The sequence below is a fragment of the Mesocricetus auratus genome, unplaced genomic scaffold (genome assembly GCF_017639785.1).
Source record: "Mesocricetus auratus isolate SY011 unplaced genomic scaffold, BCM_Maur_2.0 Super-Scaffold_100029, whole genome shotgun sequence".
In the NCBI taxonomy this organism is placed as follows: domain Eukaryota; kingdom Metazoa; phylum Chordata; class Mammalia; order Rodentia; family Cricetidae; genus Mesocricetus; species Mesocricetus auratus.
In genome coordinates this window covers 13,222,533-13,245,631 of record NW_024429210.1, presented here as the reverse complement: position 1 = coordinate 13,245,631, position 23,099 = coordinate 13,222,533, and the positions used below count along the sequence as shown (strand labels likewise).

The 23,099-nt window shown below is 37.1% G+C and overlaps 1 protein-coding gene across 2 annotated transcripts in view; it reads right to left on the bottom strand.

The window, feature by feature from the left end:
- Nucleotides 1-23,099, bottom strand: part of Usp34 (ubiquitin specific peptidase 34) — a 178,529-nt gene that overhangs the window by 122,069 nt on the left and 33,361 nt on the right. For both annotated transcript variants that reach the window (XM_040733172.1, XM_040733173.1), the window contains exons 4-10: nucleotides 15,067-15,117; nucleotides 14,777-14,926; nucleotides 9,942-10,009; nucleotides 8,496-8,688; nucleotides 6,621-6,682; nucleotides 4,590-4,671; nucleotides 4,419-4,511 (exon numbers count right to left, since the gene is read on the bottom strand). In XM_040733172.1, the coding sequence (XP_040589106.1) occupies nucleotides 4,419-4,511; nucleotides 4,590-4,671; nucleotides 6,621-6,682; nucleotides 8,496-8,688; nucleotides 9,942-10,009; nucleotides 14,777-14,926; nucleotides 15,067-15,117 (699 nt within the window). The remainder of the gene's footprint in view (nucleotides 1-4,418; nucleotides 4,512-4,589; nucleotides 4,672-6,620; nucleotides 6,683-8,495; nucleotides 8,689-9,941; nucleotides 10,010-14,776; nucleotides 14,927-15,066; nucleotides 15,118-23,099) is intronic.

Sequence of the window (23,099 nt, the reverse complement as noted above, 5' to 3'; positions counted from 1 at the left end):
AATATAAATAATTTAGAAAACGCATTGAGAGCTGTAAGACCAAAAAACCTAGACACAAGGGCTGTCCTATCAGAGTAACAGCTGTTTTCCCAACAGAAACCTTAAAACCCAGAAGGGCATAAAAATGTAAATTTCAGGTTCTAAAAGACCTTCCCAGGTTACTATACCCCAGCAAAGCAGTTGTAATTGATAGGGGGAAAAAATTGCATTACAAAAGCGGTCTAAAGATGTTTAGGACCACTATGCCAACTTTAAAGAGGATACCCCAAAGAACTAATTAGGCTCAAAGAGAATAATAAACATCCTCAAAGCTACAAGAGGTATTTAAAAAATGTTGTGGACTGGAGAGATGGCTCAAAGATTAAGAGCACTGGCTGCTGCTCTTCCAGAGGACCTGAGTTCAATTCCCCCATCTATAATGAGATCCCAGACAGAACACTGTACACACAGTAAATAAACCTTAAAAAAAAAAAGATGTTGCAACGGTAGTCAAATGATAATTAATAAAACAAAATTATAAAATCAACAAAAGAAAAAGAATTAAGAAACACCTTCCACTATAGTAACTATAAATACTAATGGTTTTAACATAGTTATTTAAGGTTTTAATTCTCCAATTAAAAGACACAGTCTAGAGCTTGATAGATGGCTTAGTGGTTAAGAGCACTGGATACTCTTCAAAGTAATTTCCAGCACCCACATGGCAGCTCATGACTGCCTGTAACTCCAGACCCAGAAATCAATACCCTCTCTCTGGCTTCCATAGGTACTGGATGCACATAGCGCACAAACACAGCATGCAGGCAAAACAACCATACACGTAAAATCTTTGTTTGTATTGTTTTACTTTTGAAGACAGGTTTTCTCTGTGTAGCCCTGGCTGTCCTGGTCCTTGAATTCCCTCTGTAGACCAGGCTGGTCTTGAACTCAGAGATCCACCTGTCTCTGCCTCCTGATTAAAGATGAGCTCCACCACTTCCTGACTAAAATTTTCAATTAAAAAAAAAAAAAGGACAGAGACTAGCAAATTAGATGAAAAGACAGGATTCATGCATTTGTGACTCCAAGAAACAGACCTTGACATCAAACAAAGACTGTTGAAGAATGAAAGAATGAAAAACAGGTATTACAAAGCAAATGCAAATGGAAAGGTAAGGATCTAAATTGCAATTATCTCAAACAACAGATTTCAAAACTAACTGATGAGAAAAGATAAGGAAGGTTATTTTAGCCAGGTGTGGCGGCAGAGGACGGCAGATCTCTAAGGTTTGAGGGCATCCTGGTCTACATAGTCAATTCCAGGGCAGCCAGGTCTATATATTGAAAGAAAATGCTGTTAAATGTGTAAGACCATAAGGCAGTAGTTCTCAATCTGTGGAGGTCAAACAACCCTTTCACAGGGGTCTCCTAAGACCATTGAAAAAAACACAGAGATTTCTATACTAAAATTCTTAACACTAGCAAAACCATAGTTATGAAGTAGCAACAAAAATGATTTTATAGCTGGAGTCATCACAACATGAGGAGCTGTGTTAAAGGCAGAAGCATTAGAAAGCTGAGAATTACTAGTCCAAGGGGAGTTAGGGTTAGGTAAGAATGTGAATGTTGGCCGGGCAGTGGTGGCGCACGCCTTTAATCCCAGCACTCGGGAGGCAGAGGCAGGAGAATCTCTGTGAGTTCGAGGCCGGGATGGACCGACAGCCTCCAAAACAATACAGAGAAACCCTGTCTCATAAAAAAAAAAAATAATAATAATAATGTGAATGTTGAAGAAAAAAAGACCAAAATGATAGACAATAAAGTAAGCAATCCCTGACAGATACCAAAATTAAATGGGTACCCCATGTCACTGAGGAAATCAGGAGATACTGAACAAATGAATCTGGGAGAAACAACAGAAAAATTGGATCATATATGATACCTTAAATAAAGATAAATTTTAATCAAATCCAAGATGAAAATACAAAATGCCAACAAAAATGCACAGGAAAATCTAGAAGGTAATTAATCTTAGAGAAATAAAAGCATTTTATGACACAAATGTCACAGGCCAGAAAACATTCAATCACAAACATAAGAATGAATGTCAGCCAGCGTTGGTGGCATACATCTTTAATCCCAGCACTCAGGAGGCAGGGGCAGGTGGATCTCTGTTGAGTTTGAGGCCAGCCTGGTCTACCGAGCGAGTTCCAGGACAGGGTCCCAAAACAATACAGAGAAACCCTGTCTCGAAAATCAAAAAAAAAAAAAAAAAGAATGTCATTGTTGTGCAGGCATAGATAAATAAAAACAGACAAATAAAATGCATATACAGGGGCTGAAGATAAGGCTCAGAGGTTAGGATCACTCATGCTCTTCCAGAGGACCATTCCCAGTACCCAGCTCACAACCTCCTATTGGTTCCAGGCAATCCAATGCATCCAGCCACCCACACCAAGATACACACACATATATATAACTAAGAAAATAAAAACGAATTGTTTGAAAAGTTAAAATTAGCAAACACTTGTCCAGATACAAGAGGCACTGGGTTTGAGTATGAACACCACACACACACACACACACACACACACACACACACTATCAAAAATAAAAGACCAAAGGATCACTTCACTAAGATGACTCAGTGAGTAAAGACTTCTGTCACCAAACCTAATCTGAGTTTGATTCCCAAGATTCAGTTAGTAGAAATAATCACAAGTTGTCCTAAGTTCATGTTCATGCCATGGCAAATGAGCCCCACCTCAAATAAATAAATGTTTAAAAAAGGATGCACAAAGCAACTAATTTAAACATAAAAATATACGCAGATATTCCCAGAAAATAAAAACTATCTCAACTTCATTCATAATACAATAGATTCAAAATAAATTACTAAGTATCTCTTCTCACCCATCAAATTAGCAAAAAAAAAAAAAAGTCAAGTTAATGACAGTAGCTAAAGTAAGCTGAGGATAAAGTGGCACTGCCTTACTAATATTCACAAGAAAAGCTCATGCTTTAACACACTAATTCTACTTCAGGAGGAATTAATCCTATATAAAAATTATGCATGAGTAACAAATAACTATCAGATACTATCATATTATCCTTTATAATGACTAGGAGAAAACATGTCTGTCAATGTAATTGATTAATTAAATTACTCCACATCTAAATAATGACACACCATAGTCTTAAAAAGAATACTAACCAGGCCAGAGAGATGGCTCCCTAATTAACAATGTATGCTACTCTTGTAGAATATTTAGATTCAGCTCCCAGCACAACACAGAAGCTCACAACTGGTTCGAGGAGATCTGACACTGGTTTTATGCCTCCGTAGACTTCTGAACCCACATGGTACACATATACAGGCTCACACACATACACATAAATTAAAGAGAAATCTTTTGTAAACTATATAATGATAGATTAGACAGACACACAGAAAGGCACCTGGGTATAAACTGTTAGCTCATGACTATAAATTCTACACTCAGGAAGCTAAGGAAAGCTTTGTTCTAGGGTAGCCTCATCTACATAACAGTATATTTTCAGAAAAATGAAACTGAGAATAAAAAATAAAACATAAGTCTGTGCGTATGCATTACTTATAAAAACAAAAGACAAAAATATATATAGTGAGCTGTGTGTTTCTAACTTAGCACTGAGGATTAAAAAGTTGCTTCAGAGTCTAAGGCAAGAAAGTGACAAACACTTGTGGTATCTGCGGGGCTTCTGAGGCCGGTATCACACAGAAACAAGGGAGATGGCTACTGGTCTTCTGGTTCTCTGTTTTAAACATGTACACCTGGGTTTCTGTTTGAATGTATGACAGATGTTTGCAAGTTTTCTCAGGCATCTGGAAGCCACCTGACCTGGGTTTGGGAACCAACGCTGGAGACCTCTAACAGCATGTATTTTTAACCTCTGAGCCATCTCTCCAGCCATACTTAATATTTAAATTTTACATTTTAGATTTGTGAATCATTCAAATGGATATAGGGCTACTCAAAAAGTTAAAAGAAAAATAGCAGAACATCAAAGCATGCTGGCCAAAGTGTTTAATCCCACCACTCAGGAGAATAAGGCAGTGGATGGCCGTCCAGAGTTACATACTGAGGCCCTGGTTGGAAGAGGGGAAAGGAGGGAGAGAGAGAGAGAGAAAGAGAGAGAGGCAGGCAGGCAACCACAGAGGGGAAAAAAACATAGGGGAATAGTAGGAAAATATCTCTTTATTAAAACTGAGCAGTTTCCTTAAGTTCTGATGATTCTAATAGCCTGTGTTCTATCAGTAACACAATAACACAGGGACTCAACCCAAACCTAAGCGGTTCCTATCACGTCTTCCTCATATCTTGGTTTCCTTTCATAAAATAGAAGCATTTAGAACATTATATAAAAATCATTAAATAAATATGGAATGTTAATATCACCTGTGCTGCAGCCCAAATGCAGTCAATATGCTGAGTACTCAATCGTCCTTCTGCTGCCAAGAAATTCAAAATCACTTGGCACTGCTTAATAATCTAAAAAAAGAAAACTTAGTGTAGTTATTTTTTTAAGTACCTTTATATAATGCATAACCAATATAATTCTCCACAAACCTCAATATGTAAATTTGGTCCAAATATATGCTCCACTACATTGTTGCTAATAAGCCAGTCAGCAAGTTCTTTTGCAATGGACCTAAGACCAAATGATTGAAAAAATAACTTTTTAAGCAATTTTTTCAAGTGCAGAAAAGAAACAACAGAAAACCTAAATTTGACTCCATATAATACAAAGAAGTATAAAAATTATTCACAATACTATAAAGCGTAACAAATAAACATGCCCTGAATTTATACACAATTAATAACTGAAAAGTTAAGGTAACACTAGCTATCCAGGCAAGTCTACTACATCTTACACTTTGTTCCCAGGTGTTAATTTCCACAGTAGGCACTGGAGCATTTGGGAGAGATTTCCCAATACCACTTCTATAATGAATTAATCAAAGCAGGAAGTAGTTACCTAAGAGATGAACGCATTAAGAATTGTACCCAAGAATAAACTACATGTCTCCTTCCTAATACCAATTAAGCATTCACCAATGAGTGCAAAAGTAATATACATACAATCATATTACCTCTTCATTCACTGTATTGTATATATACACAGACATATAACTAATTGTAGTGTACAGAAAAAACCCAAAACATTATTGTTAATATATTTTAACTACTTCTGTGTAGTTCTACTCAAGATATGACCTATGAGATTAAATTTTGATAATATATGAAATCCATCAAAATAAAATAAAACGTCAACTCTAGCACTTGGATTAGAAGCAGGAGGATCATCTTACATTTGAGTTCATCATGATCTATAGTAATCAGTTTTGGGATACCCAAAGCTACATAGTGATTCTTGTCTCAAGAAAAGTAAACAAAAACAATTTTTCATTTTTTTAGGCAGAGGTGAGTCACTTTTAGAATGAACATTACCTTAAGTTTTAAGGACTAGTAATAAAGACAGTTCCTACTGGTAAGACATTGTATAAACAGGAAGAGAAAATTAGAGCAAATAGAAAATTTTGTTGTTGGAGAGCAAACTGAGTATTTTTCAAAACTATAACTAAACTATACATATTACACATATAAAATTCACCTGTCTTGAATTAAATGTTTTCAACACATTTAATAAACATTTGCATTGCCTCAGAAAAAATTCATCTGCTAATCCACTTATAATAAGTCAATCCTTATTCTCATTTCCAGTTTTATTAGTCTACTTTCTGTCTCCATAATTTATCAGTTCATAAACGTTTCAGATAAGAGATTATATGGTAACATTATTTGTCATTGGGCCTCGTTGAAGGCAAGCAGATGTGTTCTAGGATTGAACCTACACTCTTCTCTCAACTTGTACACTGTGCTGTGCTCTCTCTGTGTTCATGTCGGTGGTGCATCTGTATGCACACGTGGAGACTAGAGGTTTATGCTAAATGTCTTCTCTAACTTCAACCTATCTTATATACTGAACCAAGAGCTCACCAGTTCAAAGTGTTCCAGGGATGCCCTGTCTTTGCCTTCCAAGCCCTGGGATACCAGCAAGGCCCACTTAGCACTCTAGGTGGATTGGTGATCCAAATTCCAGTCCTTGCGTTTACAAGGCCAGTAATTAACCCACAGAGCCATCTTCCCAGCCCTACAGTTGGTTTGCTGTACACTGTTGTTGACAGAGGTCAGGAGGGCAAGTGATCCCTGAAGTGGCAGCTCTGAGTCACTTACCCTGAGTCCACCAGAAGCAACTGCTAATAACCACTAAGCAACTTGCCAGCACTGACTGAAGTGTGTATTTTTAAAAACCAAAGTTTTATCATATTGTCTGTTCCATACAAACTGAAGCCACAAGGTAAAGATTTCTGATAAACATTTCAAATCAAATAAAGTCACAACTGTATTTACTGTATGAACAGTGACAATATGTGACACTTCAGCCAGGCAAAGTGGCACATGCCTTTAATCCCAGAATTCAGAAGTCAGAGGCACACAGATCTGATGCCAACCTTGTCTCCAGTGAGTTCCAGCACAGTCAGAGCTACAGTTTTTTTTTAAAAGTATAACTCTATATCAACTAATGTTCCCACTTACGTTTCTGTGTCTGATACCAATGATTCGTTATTGCACACATCATTGAAAGTATGAAGCTGATTCTAAGATCAAAGAAAAGAAATTGAGATTTATCTTTTTTAACAACAAAAAACAGCAAATGGTCATAAACACAATAAAATTGCTATATATAGAGATCACAACAATTGATAAAATTACAATTATAAAATATAAGACACAAACCTTTGAGTATATTACTTTATCATGTTAAATGCTAGATTAGTTGTAAAGGGGACAGGTATCCTTTATTTCATTAAACACATTCAAGAAAATAAAAACTGAGAAGGAAAAAAGAAGTAAATCCAATCTAGGCAGAAAAATCAGGTCATTAGGCTTCCTAGGCAAAAATGACTTGAGATGTACCTGGGAAAATATCAAGAATCATTTTATGTATTTAGAAAATGCAACACCTAAGCAAAATTAGATCCCTTTAGATCTTCTGTGTGCTAACATAAAAAAAAGAAAGAAAGAAATGGACAGAAGTAAAAGCCATTGAGGACCACTGCAAACTAAGAAAGCACATCCATTGTACAGCAGTCAGCTAGCTGTCTTCAGTAAACAGTTCTCACAGCATACAGTGTTCACCTATCACCACTTCTTCTAGACTCTCAAACATACATATTTGAAGTTGATTTCCCCCATTTTAAATAGTACTTAATAATGTACAAAACATATTGCTGTCAGTTAAATGTGGCCTCTGTATTATCACTAACTCTAGAAAATTACTGCCAATTTCTTCTCTGATCTAAAATGCTAATTAGGTGAAGAATACTGAACAGGGCAGGGCTGTCCTCACCCCTGTAATGCAAGTCATAAACAGAGGAGGAAATCATGAGTTTTAGGCCATCCTGGGCTGTACAGTCAAGCCTTGGGTCAAATTCATAGTATGTTTTTTACAAACAACAATAAACCTAAAATATAAACATTCAGGTGCAGTAGCACACTCCTGGAATCCCAACAGTCAAGAAGTACAAAAGGATCAGGTCAAAACCAGCCTTGGCTTTACAGTGGCTTCAAGGTTGGTCTGAGGCCACAAAACACAGTCTGGGGGCAGGGAGGAGGGAGGGACAGAGAGAAGGAAAAAGAAAAGAAGAAGGAAGATAGAAAGAGAGAACGAACAGACAGACAGACAGGAAAATGGTTCAGTAGTGCTTACCACGCAAGCATGAGGACCTTAGTTTGGATCCCCAACATAAAAAAAAGCTGGGTTACACAGCACATGCTTATCACAGTGCTGGAGAAGTGGCCAAGAACAATGAACAGGACTAAGTAGTCTGAACAGTCAAACCCATGTCAGGTTCATTAAGAGAACGTGTTTCAAAGAGAGAGAGACAGACAGACAGAGAGAGAGAGGAAAGGGAGGGAGGGAGGGAGGGAATTCAAGACCACTGGCTACGTGAATAAATAAATACAAACAAAATATGCCATGTAACAATAATGAGACTGTCAAGTCAAACAGATATAAAGTATAAATCAAAGCTTCGTTCTTATTTTTAAGGATTTACTTTTATTTTGTGTGCATGAGTGTTTTGCCTGCATGTGTGTAAATGCCCATCAGAAACAGGCATCCAGACCCTAGGGAACTGGAGTTGCCAATGGTGTCAAGCTATATGAGTGATGGGAAACAATCCCAGGTCCTCTGCAAGGGCAGCAAATACTCTTAACCCCTGAGCGATCTCTCTAATGGTTACTGGTCTTATTTTTAAAAAGGAAAATAGAGAAATTATTTGTGAAGGCAATACAGAATAATCCATGTAAACAGCTTTAAGCCTCACAAAGTCCTTCACTAGTACCATTATTATGTTTGTCTAGCAAGAAAACAAAGAAGTTATCAAAAACAAAGGAAACATTGCTTACTGTTATCTGACTCAGTCCAGCCAGCCTCATGGTCAAAGTTGGTGACATAAAGTACTTAAAAGCAAGATCTAGGCTTTCTTTATCAAAGCATAGTGTTGTATCCAATGGCTCCTTCACTGTACTCCACATCAAGTCAGCCATGTTACGAGCTGCACTCTGTCGTAACTCCTGATCAGAGAGCTTACACAAATACCTGAATGGTTCAAAACCAGAAAACACACAGAACTCACTAACCCTAAAATCTCAATAGGAATTCATCAACACCCCTTTGTTCCGGATATACACACACATTTATTTTTAACTTAAAATTTCCTCTTTTGTGTTTTAAATGTTTACATTTACTTATTGTGTGTGAGGGTGTGTGGAGGTGCCACAATGAGGGTATGGAGGTCAGTGGACAACTCCTGAGAGCTGATTCTTACTCACTTACATAGGTGCTGTGGATAGAACTCAAGGCATCAGGCTTCAAGTACTTCCATCCACTGAGTCATTTAACTAGCTACAATTTAAACTATTTCTACCTAATTTGTTAAAAAAAAAAAAAACTAAGCTGTAACAATGTGTCATTGCTGAGAATCCAACCTGAACTGACAATTGCAAAAAAAAAAAAAAAAAAAAAACAGGCCATTTATCATAGGGTTCAGTACCTCCTTAATGCTTTATTTATTTTTATTTTTATTTATTTATTTATTTGGTTTTTCGAGACAGGGTTTCTCTGTATTATTTTGGAGGCTGTCCTGGAACTCACTCTGTAGACCAGGCTGGCCTCAAACTCACAGAGATCCACTTGCCCCTGCCTCCCAAGTGCTGGGATTAAAGGTGTGCGCAACCAATGCTCTGCCTGGTGCCAAACACTTTTGTTTAAGAAAGGAGTCTCTTTTGCCTGAACTTCATCAATGAAATTAGGACAGATGGCCAATGAACTTCCAGGAAGCAGTCTCCAATTCTCACTTGCAGTCACACCTGGGTCTTCAATCTTCATGTGGACTCAGGTCCTCACACTTGTGTGCCTGCTTTTCCAACAGAGCGTCTCCTCAGGCCTCACCCACCAAGTATGAAAAGTATAGTCCACCTTCTCAGACTCTCAACATTTTTCCTTATATTTGTGATTTCTTATAAACCATGTGTTAACAAATTACTTTCAATAAACTGACCTTAACAAAATACTTAAAATTACTCATTGAATGAACTCAGTAAAACCTACGTCTATTTAATTCTTCCTAAACTCACATGTAAAAACAAGATTAAATACCTTGCCAATATGCACATAGCAATATAAACTCATACACACACATAGAAATTACTATATACTTATGTGTAAACTGAAAATCTTCCCTAGGATATAACTGCAAGGGGTTTAAACTCAAAAGCAACACAATTCTTATATTCTGCTATAAATTAAATTTATTTAATTAATAAATGAGAAAAGAAAGTTTATAAGCTTACCTGATAACATACGTTCTAAAAGGTATAATATGCTGCATGACAGCAGGGATATGTAGCCATATCCTAATCTATAAGTAAATGTAAACAAAACAATATAAGAAAAATGTGAAACATGTTATTGCCTGCCACTTAATTTAAAACAAGAACAATTAATATTTGGCCTCTTAAATCACACCACTTACAATTTTTGAATAGGATAAGCTACAAAAATTTATAAGTCCATCAGATATCAACCTAATTTATACATAAAATCAACTTGAAAAAAAATACTAAAACCATGCTTTTCCATATCTCACAGAGAGAGAGAGGCGTATGAGCTGAAAAGAGCTCATTCTCTCCCTATCTCACACACACAATGTAATGTTTAAAACTTTTTATATTTATTTATGTATAAGCATATCTGTGTTTCACATGCATCCTAGATTTGGAATTATGTATGATTTAGAACTGTCCTATGGATACTGGTAATTGAGCACAGGTCCTCTCCAAGAACAAGAAGTGTTTTTAACCACTGAGCCACCTCTCCAACCCTAAAACATTTTAACATTTTTTTAAAAAGATTTATTTATTTTGGCCAGGCGTTGGTGGCGCACGCCTTTAATCCCAGCACTCGGGAGGCAGAGACCAGCCTGGACTACCAAGGGAGTTTCAGGACAGCCTCCAAAACCACAGAGAAACCCTGTCTCGGAGAAAAAAAAAGATTTATTTATTTTGTATAGAGTATTCTGTCTGCATGTATATCCACAGGCCAGAAGAGGGCACCAGATCTCATTACAGATGGTTGAGAGCCACCATGTGGTTGCTGGGAATTGAACTCAGGACCTTTGAAAGATCAGTCAGTGCTCTTAACTTCTGAGCCATCTCTCCAGCCCCTCCTAAAACATTTTTTTTTTTTTTTTTTGGTTTTTACGAGACAGGGTTTGGTTTCTCTGTATTGTTTTGGAGGCTATCGGTCCAGCCCGGCCTCAAACTCACAGAGATCCGCCTGTCTCTGCCTCCCGAGTGCTGGGATTAAAGGCGTGCGCCCGGCCCTCCTAAAACATTTTTTAAAGAAACATTTTCCCCACTTATAGAAGACTGAACACTGTAAAGATTAAGCCAAATTAAACTGCACATTCAGTGCAACAAATGATGTTCATGTTTGTACAAAAAATAAAAAGTGACTCAAAGAGCAAAGATACAAAATAAGCTCAAATGGCATAGATACTGTGTTTGCCTTACCAGAAAGCAGTATTTCTTACAAGCACCAAAAATTAGGACAGAAAACAAGCAAACTAAAGGAAGATGTTAGATATGAATATGCTTCTCAGGTTTACCTTTACTCTCTCTTTGTGCTAATAAAATTATAGCGAGCCTGTAACTATACATTAAATATGTCATTAAGAGGGGGAAAATATTCCCTACTCTCCATAGCTTAGTTACAGAGCTACTGTTTGATCAAGTAGCAAAATAAAACTTTTACAAAACTGTCTGATGTGGCATGGAGATATGAGGAAATACTAAACCTAAACTAATTCCTTATATTAAAAAGTCTCTGTTTGTCCACTAGTAAAAACAGGGAGTGTGGGTGAGGAAGGAATTCATTATGCATCTCTAGCTGGTTAGAACCACCACATCTGACAAAAGCAATATTAAGACAAGTTTAATTTATTCTGTCCATTGAAGTATTATTAAAACCACTATGAAAGGCTTGCATCTGATTATATTTTTATCAATAACCTAAGCTACGTCATTTTGTTTTTCGAGACAGGGTTTCTCTGTGTAGCCCTGGCTGTCCTGGAACTTAGTCTGTAGACCAGGCTGGCCTCCAGATCACAGAGATCCTGCCTCTGCTTCCCGAGTTCTGGGATTAAAGGCACACGCCACTACCATCTGGCTTAAGCCACATTACTTTCAAAAGCATGTTATTTGTAAGGCTTATTTATTGTTTTCTTTGTATTTCTTTTCTCCAGATGTAGTAAATTCTTTTAATTCTATATCTATACTTCACATATTATTAATAAAAGTTATTATGTTTGAGACAGGAAAACTAGATAAGAGCTAAGAGCTGAGGAAAGGCACTATATACTAGAACCAAATTTAACCTGAAAAAAGACCCACCTTGGTCTTAGTAGGTAAACAACCTCTTTTAATTTATGCTCTACTACTCTAGTCTGTGATACATGTTAATAACCTGCCTTTCCTAAGGACTTACAGGTCAGGAGAAAATAATAATAAAAAAGGTTTTTCTTTCTATAACTACAGCTATTAGAGTGGATCCATACTACAAAAGAGCTATTTGTGCAAAATTGAAAACTGTACTAACAATCAGACTAAGAATGGCTGAAGCTAGCCAGGTATGGTGGTGCATAGCTTTAGTGTTAGCACTTGGAAAAGAGAGGCAAATAGATGTCTGAATTGGAGGGTAGCCTGGTCTACATAGTGAGTTCCAGGACTACATAATGAGAGCCTGTCTTCAATGTTTAAAAAAAAAAAAAAGAGTGAACCAATCTAAAACAGACATAATAATCTAGTTCCCAAGAAATACAATTATTCTTTTTTTTTAATTTATTATGCATACAGTGTTCTACCTGCATATGCCTGCATGCCAGAAGAGGGCACCAGATCTCATTACAGATGGCTGTGAGCCACCATGTGGTGGCTGGGAATTGAACTCAGGACCTCTGGAGGAGCAGTCAGTGCTCTTAACTTCTGAGCCACCTCTCCAGCCTGAAATATAACTATTTTTTAATGGGATATGTGATCTACACTTTGAGAGAAATAAGGCCAGTCTATCTACGCTAGATCATGTGTTAGGATTCATCAGTTTTTCTTTTTCTTTATAGGAAAAGAGTTGTTTATCCTTCATTTCATTCATGTAAACTTATAGATTCCCAAAGAGGGGCTATTTTCAAGAAAAGAAATAGAAATAAACAGTGTAAGCACACTGATTAACATACACCAGGGAAATCTCAAGTCTGAAGTCAGCCTGGGTTAAATAACAATTTCAAACAAAAGACATAGCAAACAACAAATCATACTTCACATAATGACTAACAAAAGAAACTACTGTATTCTAGACAGACATGACAGAGCCACAGAAACTCTGGAATTTATCCGTCCATTAAAATTGACTAAAAAAAGAACACTGCTGGAGGTAGAATTTCACCATGTAGACCACACTACCCTGAATTCAGAGAGACCACCTGCCTCTGCAGTGCTGGGATTAAAGGTGTGCCTTTCTATAATACCCAGCATCACTTCCTGTTTACTCATAAACTTTAGGAAGAGTGGATCAAAACACCAAAAGGAGGTTAAAAAAGGGTCAAAACTTCTAATGTTTTTAAGTTTTTAATTTATATAAACTACTTTTCATTTGTTTTTTTGTTTTTTTGTTTTTTTTACTTTATAATAAAGGGTGAACTCAAACCTGCTTTGTAGCCAAGGCTAGGCTTGGTTACCTTTTAAGGGAATAGTGCCAGAGGAAGCCAAAGTGAATGTAATTTGTATTGGCAAAATAAGTTAAGAGTGTCAAAATCAGTGAAATGCGTCATTGCTACAATGAGTAATAACATACTAAGTGCTTACACAGACACCAAGTGCTACCACAACAGCTTTATTTATCACGTGAACACATACACTTGCATCCACAGCACACGGGTGCGAGTCAAAGGATAACTCAAGAGTACGTTCTCTTCCACCTTAGCAAATCTGAGGCTAGAACTAAGGATATCATGCCTGCCCAAGCACCTCACATCTTGCCAGACCAAGACTGCTTTTACTGTTAAACTCCACTCAATAGTAAAAAAAAGGCATCATCATTATTCTTACTTTAATAGTTAATATTTTAAACTAAAAAAAAAAAACAACTATAAACCCAAAGTGGCCTAGGCCCACCAAGACTATAAAAGCAGGCCTTGCCTAACACATATAAAAAGTCTAATGGTACATACAAGAGTACGTACTACACACACTTCTGTGTTAAAATTTTCACCATATCGGGGCTGGAGAGATGGCTCAGAGGTTAAGAGCACTGACTGCTCTTCCAAAGGTCCTGAGTTCATTTCCCAGCAACCACATGGTGGCTCACAACCATCGGTAATGAGATCTGGTGCCCTCTTCTGGTGTCCAAGCATAGAACACTATATGCATACAAAATTTAAAAAAATTTTACCATATCACAAAAAATGGAATCATGATTTCAAAAATAATCTTGGTAAAAATCATTAATTTAAGAAACACAAAGGTACACACATTCAATAAATCTGAGTGACACCAGTGCCCTCCCTTTCCAGTGTACTGTGACACTACAGAGGAAGGGAGGGAGGGGCACAATGCTGGTCAAGTGCTGTTCATATATTATTTTTTTAATTATAAATAGTTATACCAAAATTCAGGTTTTGGTTAAATTACAACTACCTTTATTTAGCTATGCTCTTTCAAAAAACACCAGAGTTAAAAGCTAAAAATACAGGTAATAAAATTACTTCTCTCAGACAGATTTTATTGTGCCTCATAGTTCTAACAGTGTAAAGAGAAAAAGAAATATTAATCCCTTTATATAATGTACAGAGAAGTAAGACATACTCCAAGGGTGAAGTAGATAGCCATCACTAAGAACCAAAAAGTTATCCCAGGACAAATATCCCAGACAAAGAAGACCAAGTTCAACAAAAGCCATTTATCTTTAATTTTACATAAAAGAGATAAGCATAATCTAAACTTAAAAATTAATTTTATTCAAATTAGAATTTTATTGGCTTTTAAAAAGACTACAAATTGATTAAAACTTGCCATTTCTAGACCAAAAAAAAATTCATTAGAAAAGTTCAAGACTAATTCCAAGCAATACTTACATTAGAAACAACTGTAATAAACGCATGTGCTATAAGAAACGGCAAAGTTTCAGGAGTTCCATATTCAAAGCAATCCTTCATAAGAGAAAGGCCATTTTTCCCACAAAACAAACAGACATAACGAAGCAAATGCAAGGGTACTTCTACATCCTATGAAAAGAAAAAAAGTGTATCAGTTTAAAATTTACCATAAGTAATTTACAATTTATAATATTGGAATAATGATATAAAAACAAATTCAAAAGAAAAAAATTTCAATAAACCTTAGAATAAAGAAGATAAACACTTACATTCATATCACAGAATGCCCCTAATATGTTACTTTCTTGCGTCGATATATCCTAATTTTAAAAAAAGTAAATATTAGCTCATTATTAAATGACAATTAAAAAACAAAATTTTTCAAAAGCGATTTTATAAAATCTCAGAAGGTTATTTTATAGCCATCAACAGTAACACCCCCAACTGAAGTTACAGCAACTCAGCTCTGAAGTGTGCTTAAAGCCTTCTGCAGAAAACTTTCCTCCCTGTAGGACAGACACACTGCATTGCCCTCCTCCTGCTGCTTGGGTTTCTTTCCCAGTAACCAGCAAACCAGGCAAGTGTTCTGCAACCAAGCTACACTATTTGAGATAGTTCTCCATGCAGAAGCCCAGAAGAGCCTTGAACTCATGACTCTCCTGTCTGCATCTTCACAGGTGACATTACAGCTGTGCACAACCACACTAGGAAAAATATTCCTTCTCACATAAAAACAATTTAAACCACATATGTTTTCCTTTAAAATCATGGTGTATCTGGGCAGGTAAATTGTTTAATGGTAGAAGGCTTGCTTGGCATGTGTAAAGACCCTGGGTTGGATCTTAAAACACTTGGGAGACACACTTCAAAAAGAGTCAGGGTGACTCTCATAAAAACAGAACTTAGATGACTATCAAACTACACTCTGGAATTCTCTAAAGAGAGGCTCCAGAGTTCCCTAATGTGTGTTCCATATCTAATATTTAAACTGTGTCAGCTGGGCAATAGTGACACAGCACTCAGGAGGCAGAGACAGGCAGATTTCTGTCAGTTCCAGGGCAGGTTCCAGAGAACCTGTCTCAAAAAACAAAACAAATTAACTGTGCCCTGTCTCAAAGAGAGAAGGAAAACAAAAACAAAAACATTAAAACTGCCACCTGAAGTACACACAAACATTGTTGGTAAACATATAAGCAAAAATGGGTTCTCTGGGGTAAACAGTGGCTTTCAATATATAAAACATTAAATATCTCCCTTAGAACTGCAGGTAATCTTTTGACTATTTGTGACCTCCAGATAATCTTTTGGATGTTTCAGTCTGAGGAAATATCAAGAGAAATGCTGGAAAATGGGTGTAAAATCATCTTCACAAAAACTGTTAACAATATAAATACAACTAATACCCATTGATCAGACAAGTAAATGGTAGTACAAGAAAGAAAACACTCTGAAAGCTGAGATGCAGTAGAAGTTAGTCTGACTAAACTACCTTCTAAAACCTGTTAAAAAGCCAGGCAGTGGTGGTGCACACCTGCGAACCCAGTGCTTGGGAGGCAAAGGCAGGAGAATCTCTGAACAGAGAAATTTTCACAAAAGCCAGAGCTACACAGAGAAACACTGTCTCAAAATCACCCCCTCCAAAAATAGACCTGTTAAAAACAAAATGTATAGAAACAAAGTAAGTAGATTTGTATGTTCTAGAGAAGGTAATACTATTCTGTCTGTATTATATATTTAAGAACAGAACTTATGATCAAGATCTAATTATTGAAATTATTTAAAAACAGGATCATACTACTGGAAAGCACAGGCTGGCCTGGAATTTACAATCTTCCTGGCTTTGGCTTTCTAATATTAGGAGTTCAAGTATGCAATACTATGCCTTGCTGATCATAATTTAGGCATACAATGGAGTGGGAAAGGGTCTCAGATAGGCAGTGTCCTTCTGTGAATATGTGTGTCTTACTGGCTAATGAATAACATTATTTCTTCAGCCAATGGACAGGAAAGATGTGGTCAGACAGGAAGTATAAGCAGGGCTATCAGACTAGGAGAATGCTGTGAGAAGGCAGGCAGAGAGAAAGTAAGAGAGACACCATGTAGCTGCCGAGGAAGATAAGAGGCCAGGACATCACCGCTAAGTAAATACCACGTGGAGATACAGATTAATAGAAATGGGTAAATAATTAAGAGAGAGCTAGCCAATAAGAAGCCTGAGCCATCGACCAAACAGTTTATAATGAATATAAGCCTCTGAGTGTTTATTTGGAACTGAACGGCTGTGGGACCGGGCAGGACAGGTCTCATATAGCCTAGGCTGGATTTGTATTCCCAAAGCAGCCAGGAATGATGACCTTTAACTCTTTTGTTGTTAACTTATTATTCTGTTTCTTTATTATTATTATTATTATTTATTTTTAAATTCAAATTTAGATTAGAAACAAGGTTGCTTCACAAGTCAGTTCCAGGTCCCTCTCCGTTTCCCTCCCCTCTTCCCATGCCCTCCCCCAACTGATCTTTAACTCTTAATCCTACTCTAATCTGCCAAGAGGTAATAAGTATGCACCAATATATATTTCTTTTTAAAGTCTGGAAAGATATGAACTGTAAAGATATTTAACTATAAGTGTTTTGTCACTGAGGAAGCATTGGGGGGGAAAGCTGAGGTCCAGGGCTTTTAAAGTTTTTATTTTGTATATTGTTTTTAATTAGTAGAACTATAAATACATTCATCTGAAAGAGATACCAAGAGAACTCATTCATTCTTTAAATGTTTCACATAAAGCTCAATTGTTGAAATAAGTCTGAAAATGACTGAAAAATCCCAACACTCTCAGAACTGCACATGAACTAAAATTATCCACATAAAAACACTTTCTAAAATAGGTATACTAAACATCCGGGTTTTTTTTTGTTTGTTTGTTTTTTAAAGTTTCTAGTAACAGGGCCTCAAATTACTCAACAAATGTTTATGACTGAGGCTGTAGTTCAGTGACGGAACACTTGCCCAGCACATACAAGGCTCTGGGTTGCAGCCTAAGCATCGGCAGGGAACATTTCAGAGTTGAAGAACTCCTGTGGCACTGTTAAAGCACTAAGTCACTGACAACACACCAGGCTAGAATATTCCTTCCTACCAAGAGTGCTGGCGCAGAGCATGAACACAGTATGGACCTCTGAAAAGGTTTCTATGCTGAGTGCACTAGGTTCCACGTGGAGACTGAGAGTGACTGCGTCCCCAGTCCTTATTTCTCCTCCTGCCACTTCCTTTGTAGTGCTGGCACTTTAAGTACGTACAGCCAAGTCTAGAATACAATCTCACTATAATCTTTATGTTTGTCAAATGAAATTATACCACACAAAACAATATTAAAAAGAAGTGTTTACAGCCGGGCACTGGTGGCAAACAGCTTTAATCCCAGCACTTGGGAGGCAGAGACAGGTGAATCTCTGTGAGTTCCAGGACACCTAAGACAGTTTCACAGAGAAACCCTGTCTCCAAAAAAAAACAAAAAACAAAAACAAAACCTAGTGGGAAATTAAAGAGTGAAACAGATGGGCATTGGTAGCCTTTACTCCCAGCACTCGGGAGGCAGAGGCAGGAGGATCCCTGTAAATTCTAGGCTAGCCTGGTCTACAGAGCCAGTTCCAGGACAGCCTCCAAAACAATACAGAGAAACCCTGTCTCGAAAAGCCAAAAGAAAAAAAAAAAAAAAAAAAAAAGGAGTGAAACAATTCTCTAACTAATGAAGCAAATATTGCTCCATAACTGAAACATACAAACTGAAGTCACTGAGAAGTAAATTTGTGATTAAACTAATAATAATAGTTACACAATTTTGGGAGTGCACTAAAAACAACTGTAAAGTTTTAGAGATTTTATGGCACACTTCTTTAATCCCAGCACTCAGGAGAACTTCTATTTAGCAAGTTCCAGACTAGCCAGGGCTACAGAGTAGCACACTATCAAGTAAATAAATAAAAGGATGAAGGAATAAATATATGAGCAAACAAACAAATGAGAAAAGCCTTACAGGATCACTCACTAAGGGCGCTTGCCTGACAATGTGAGTTTAATCTTCAGAACCCACAGGGTACAAAGAGCAGACTGACTCCTGAAAGTGTCCTCTGGCTTCAAGGAATTCTTTAACACACACCGAACACACACACAGAGATATACAATACACAAAATAAAGTATAATAAAATTATTTTTAAAAACTATTTTATGCAGGGCTGGAGAGATGGCTCAGTGGTTAAGAGCACTGACTGACTGCTCTTCCAGAGGTCCTGAGTTTAATCACCAGCAACCACATGATAGCTTGTAATGAGATCTGGTGCCCTCTTCTGGCCTGCAGGCATTTATGCAGACAGAATGCTGTATACATAATAAATGGATGAATGAATGAATGAATCATTAAAAAAATTTTTATGACAAGGTCCCACTATGTAGCCTAAGACCGATTCAGAATTGCTTTTTGTGGAAAAGGCTCATATATAGCCTTTACTGGCCTTAAGCTCACTACACAATCAAGGATAACTTGTTTATTCCAGATCCTCCACCTCATCCAAAACTAGGATTATAGGCATGAACCATCAACAGTAATCTGCAGGAGTAGGATTGACACAAACTGCAGCTTGCTCTGCTACTGAAGTTCTAAACTATCAAGGGATATACAGCAATAACCTGTCTCCAAATGAAAGTAAGTTTTTAACAGGGTACCAAAAATAAAATAGCAGTCAGTAAAAAGACCAAAAACATTAGTTCAAGGTTATCTTTGCCAAAGTGAATTCAAGGTCAGCCTGAGCTACACAAAACACTCTTTAAAGGGGGTGGAGGATACAACAAGACTTAAAATTGTCAAGTTACATGCACAAAGCCTCATCATATCATGAATACACACATTAAACAGAAGTACTGCCACCTCTCTCCTCTGCAAATTTTCTTGTTTGAGATAGAGTCTCACTATACAATATTAGCTGTCCTGGAACTTACTAAGAAGACCAGGCAAGACTCTTGCCTTCCAAGTGCTGGGATTAAAGGTATGAACCACTATATCCAGCCCCAAGGGGATCAGGGGACTCAGACCCAAGAGATCAGCTCTTAAGAGTCCTTTGCTGTTGGTATGGTGGAAAAGAGTATCTTTAATCTCAGCACTCCAGAGGGAGAGGCAGATGGATCTCTGAGTTTGAGGCAAGGGCTACTCAAAAAAAAAAAAAAAAAAAAAAAAAAAAGAGTATTCTGATAGTTTTGCAATAACCAAGGTTCAGTGGTTCCCAGTACCCACGTGGTAGCTAACACCAGTTCTAATTCTAGTTCCAGGGAATCCAGTGCCCTCTTCTGGCCCCCAGACACCAGGTATGCATGCAGTGCATATACGTACGTGTGTGTAGATAAAAATGTCATATACATAAATCCTTTAAAGGGAAAGAAAAATAGGTTGTATTATGGTACCTCTCCCATCTGAATATACTCAGCAGCTGGGACAATGGTCACATGTCACTCCGTTTTGCTTCTACAATTTTTATAATTCTATAAAAATCAAAAAATGTTTAAGAGTTCTAGGACAGCCTCCAAAGCAATACAGAGAAACTCTGTCTTGGAAAACCAAATAAATAAGTAAATAGGCAAATAAATAAAGCTTCAAGTAAAAGGTTTAATCAGGAAAGGATGGCACAAGAATAAAATTTAAGACTAGATGGACTACGAATTTAAAGAAAAGAAAGCTAGGCCTGGTGGTACACACCTGCAACCCAGCACTTAAAAGGTGGAAGCAACAGGACTGTGAGTTGAAGATCAATGTACACTACATGGTGAGACCATCGTCTCAATGAGCAACAAAAAGGTAAACTAGAAAATAATTGTCACTGCACTGCTTATTAAACATCAGTCTAAAACAACTGTTGGCATATACAAACTCTTATTTATAAATACATATAGTCTAACTCTAAAATATATGTAGACTATACCAAGATTTTGATCTAGGACCTTCTGAAGAAAAAAGACAATTAAAGGTTAATTACATGATCACTATGATAGAAACCACAAATTTTAAGGTATTTTTAAACAATAAATAAGAACAGAACATTTAAGAAGCATTCCCTATACAAAATTCAGTAACAAAAGTCTTTCTTGTTTTTTTTAGTAAAATAATTATAGTAAAGGTTTATGACAAATTTTTAGTAAAAATTGTAATAAAATGTCAATAAAATGATTTACCTCATTTTATGATTACCATTACTTTCAACCAAGTAACCACATGAAATTGTCTTGAAAAATAGTAATAACAATGTACTACAAAAAGAAAAGTAGTAAGCAATAACTATAATATTTACAGATTATCATTTGAAATCCAGGAAGAAGAAGAAAAGATCACTTTAGGAAAAGATGACTTTAGGAACAAAGTAAACGGATTCAGTATTACCAATAGTAAGCTTATAAAGAATTTTTTGGTTTGTATGTTTTGAGCCAAGGTTTTACTCTGAAGGCCAAGTTGTTCTAGAATTTACTACAGTTGGCCCAAGCTGTCCTGCCTCAGTCTCCGGAGGACTGGTATTAGGCTACCGAGTCTGCAGGAGGCAGAGGTAGGTGGATCTACAGTCTGCCCTACAGGGCAAGCCCCAGCAAGCTAGGCAGTTACAAAGTAAGGCTCTGCCACCCTCAAAAACCCTAATTAACTGGATAAAATTAATTTCTGAATAAAGTTTACATACCTAGGTTCCTAATGAAAGTACTTCTAGTACTTTTCAATAGAAATTTGAGGCATGAAAACAAAATTTACACTGTATTCTAATGACTAAATTAAAAAAAAAATTCAGGGGGCTAAGAGCACTGACTGCTCTTCCAGAAGTCCTGAGTTCAACTCCCAGCAACCACATGGTGGCTAACAACCATCTGTAATGAGATCTGGTGCCCTCTTCTGGCCTGCAGGGGTATATGCAGACAGAACACTGTGTACAATAAAAAATAATTTGTTAAAATTTTAGACTAATTTTTATTTCATGCGCATAGGTGTTCAGTCTGCATGTAAACCTGTGCACCACGTGCAAACTAGGCCAGAAGAAAGTATGGATCCCTTGGACAAACAGATGCCTTGTGAGTGCTGGGAATCCAACCTGAATCTTCACAGAACCACACACTAAACTCCAGAAGAAAGCACAGTCTAGCTCAAAATGTTCTTAAGATGATTTCTAATAAGGATAATATCTAATTCATTGGCTATGTTTTCTCAATACAATGTGAAAATATTCCAATAAGGGACTATTATTTTCAGGTGAAGAAAAGTTGGCAGTATGAAAGTTACAGAGAAGATGTAAGGTGAAAAATGACAAATCTGGAAGAGAAACAGAGAGAGACCCAATCGTGGTGGCACACACCTTTAATCTTAGCATTTGGCAGGCAGAGACAGGCAGATCTTTGAGTTGAGATGGGCCTGGTCTACAGAGGGAGCTCCAGGACAGCCAGCCATGGCCATACGGAGAAACACTGTCTTGAAAAGCCAGAAACCAACCAAACAATAAATCCTAGAACTCAGGAAGCAGAAACAAGCAGTATGATGTTAACTTGATCTACATAGCACATTCCAGACCAACCACAGCTACACAGTGAAATCATTTCTATAAATAAATTAAAAATAAATAAATAAATGAAGTGACCATGTGGTAGATCAACATGTCAGCATTATGAGACGCAAACAGTCCAAAATATACATGAGGACTAGACATACAGCTTAGTTAACAGGATATTTGCCTAGCAAGCACAAATCCCCATGTTTGATCCCCAGCATCGCATAAGCAAATATGGCAATTTATGCTTGTAATTCCAGCACCAAGGATATAAAGAGGGAGTTCAAGGTCATCTTCTACTACACAGTGACCCTTAGGCCCACCTGAACCAAGATTATACACACAAATAGCAACAACAAGACTACCTTTCCTCCCCACCTAGACTTTCACCACCCCTCTGAATGCTGGATGCCCTTATGAATTTTATGAGTCACTAAAATGTGGAAACATTTACTCTATGCCATTTCAGAGGAAGCCAAGACGCCTTATAGCATCGACCTTTGCCTTCCTCAAACACTCCTGAAACCACAATGTAAGGAAGCTTGTCCATCTACATAGCAGTCACAGCCATGGAAGAAAACACAAGGAACCTACAAAGAGCAGCCTAACTGGAGAGACTTACAACTTTAACTCATCCAGCACCAAGTAAAAATAGTACATGAATGAGCAACTCAAACCTGGCAAGTAAACTCCCATTCTCATAGAATGGAAAGAAACAAATTATTGTACTGAGGTAAA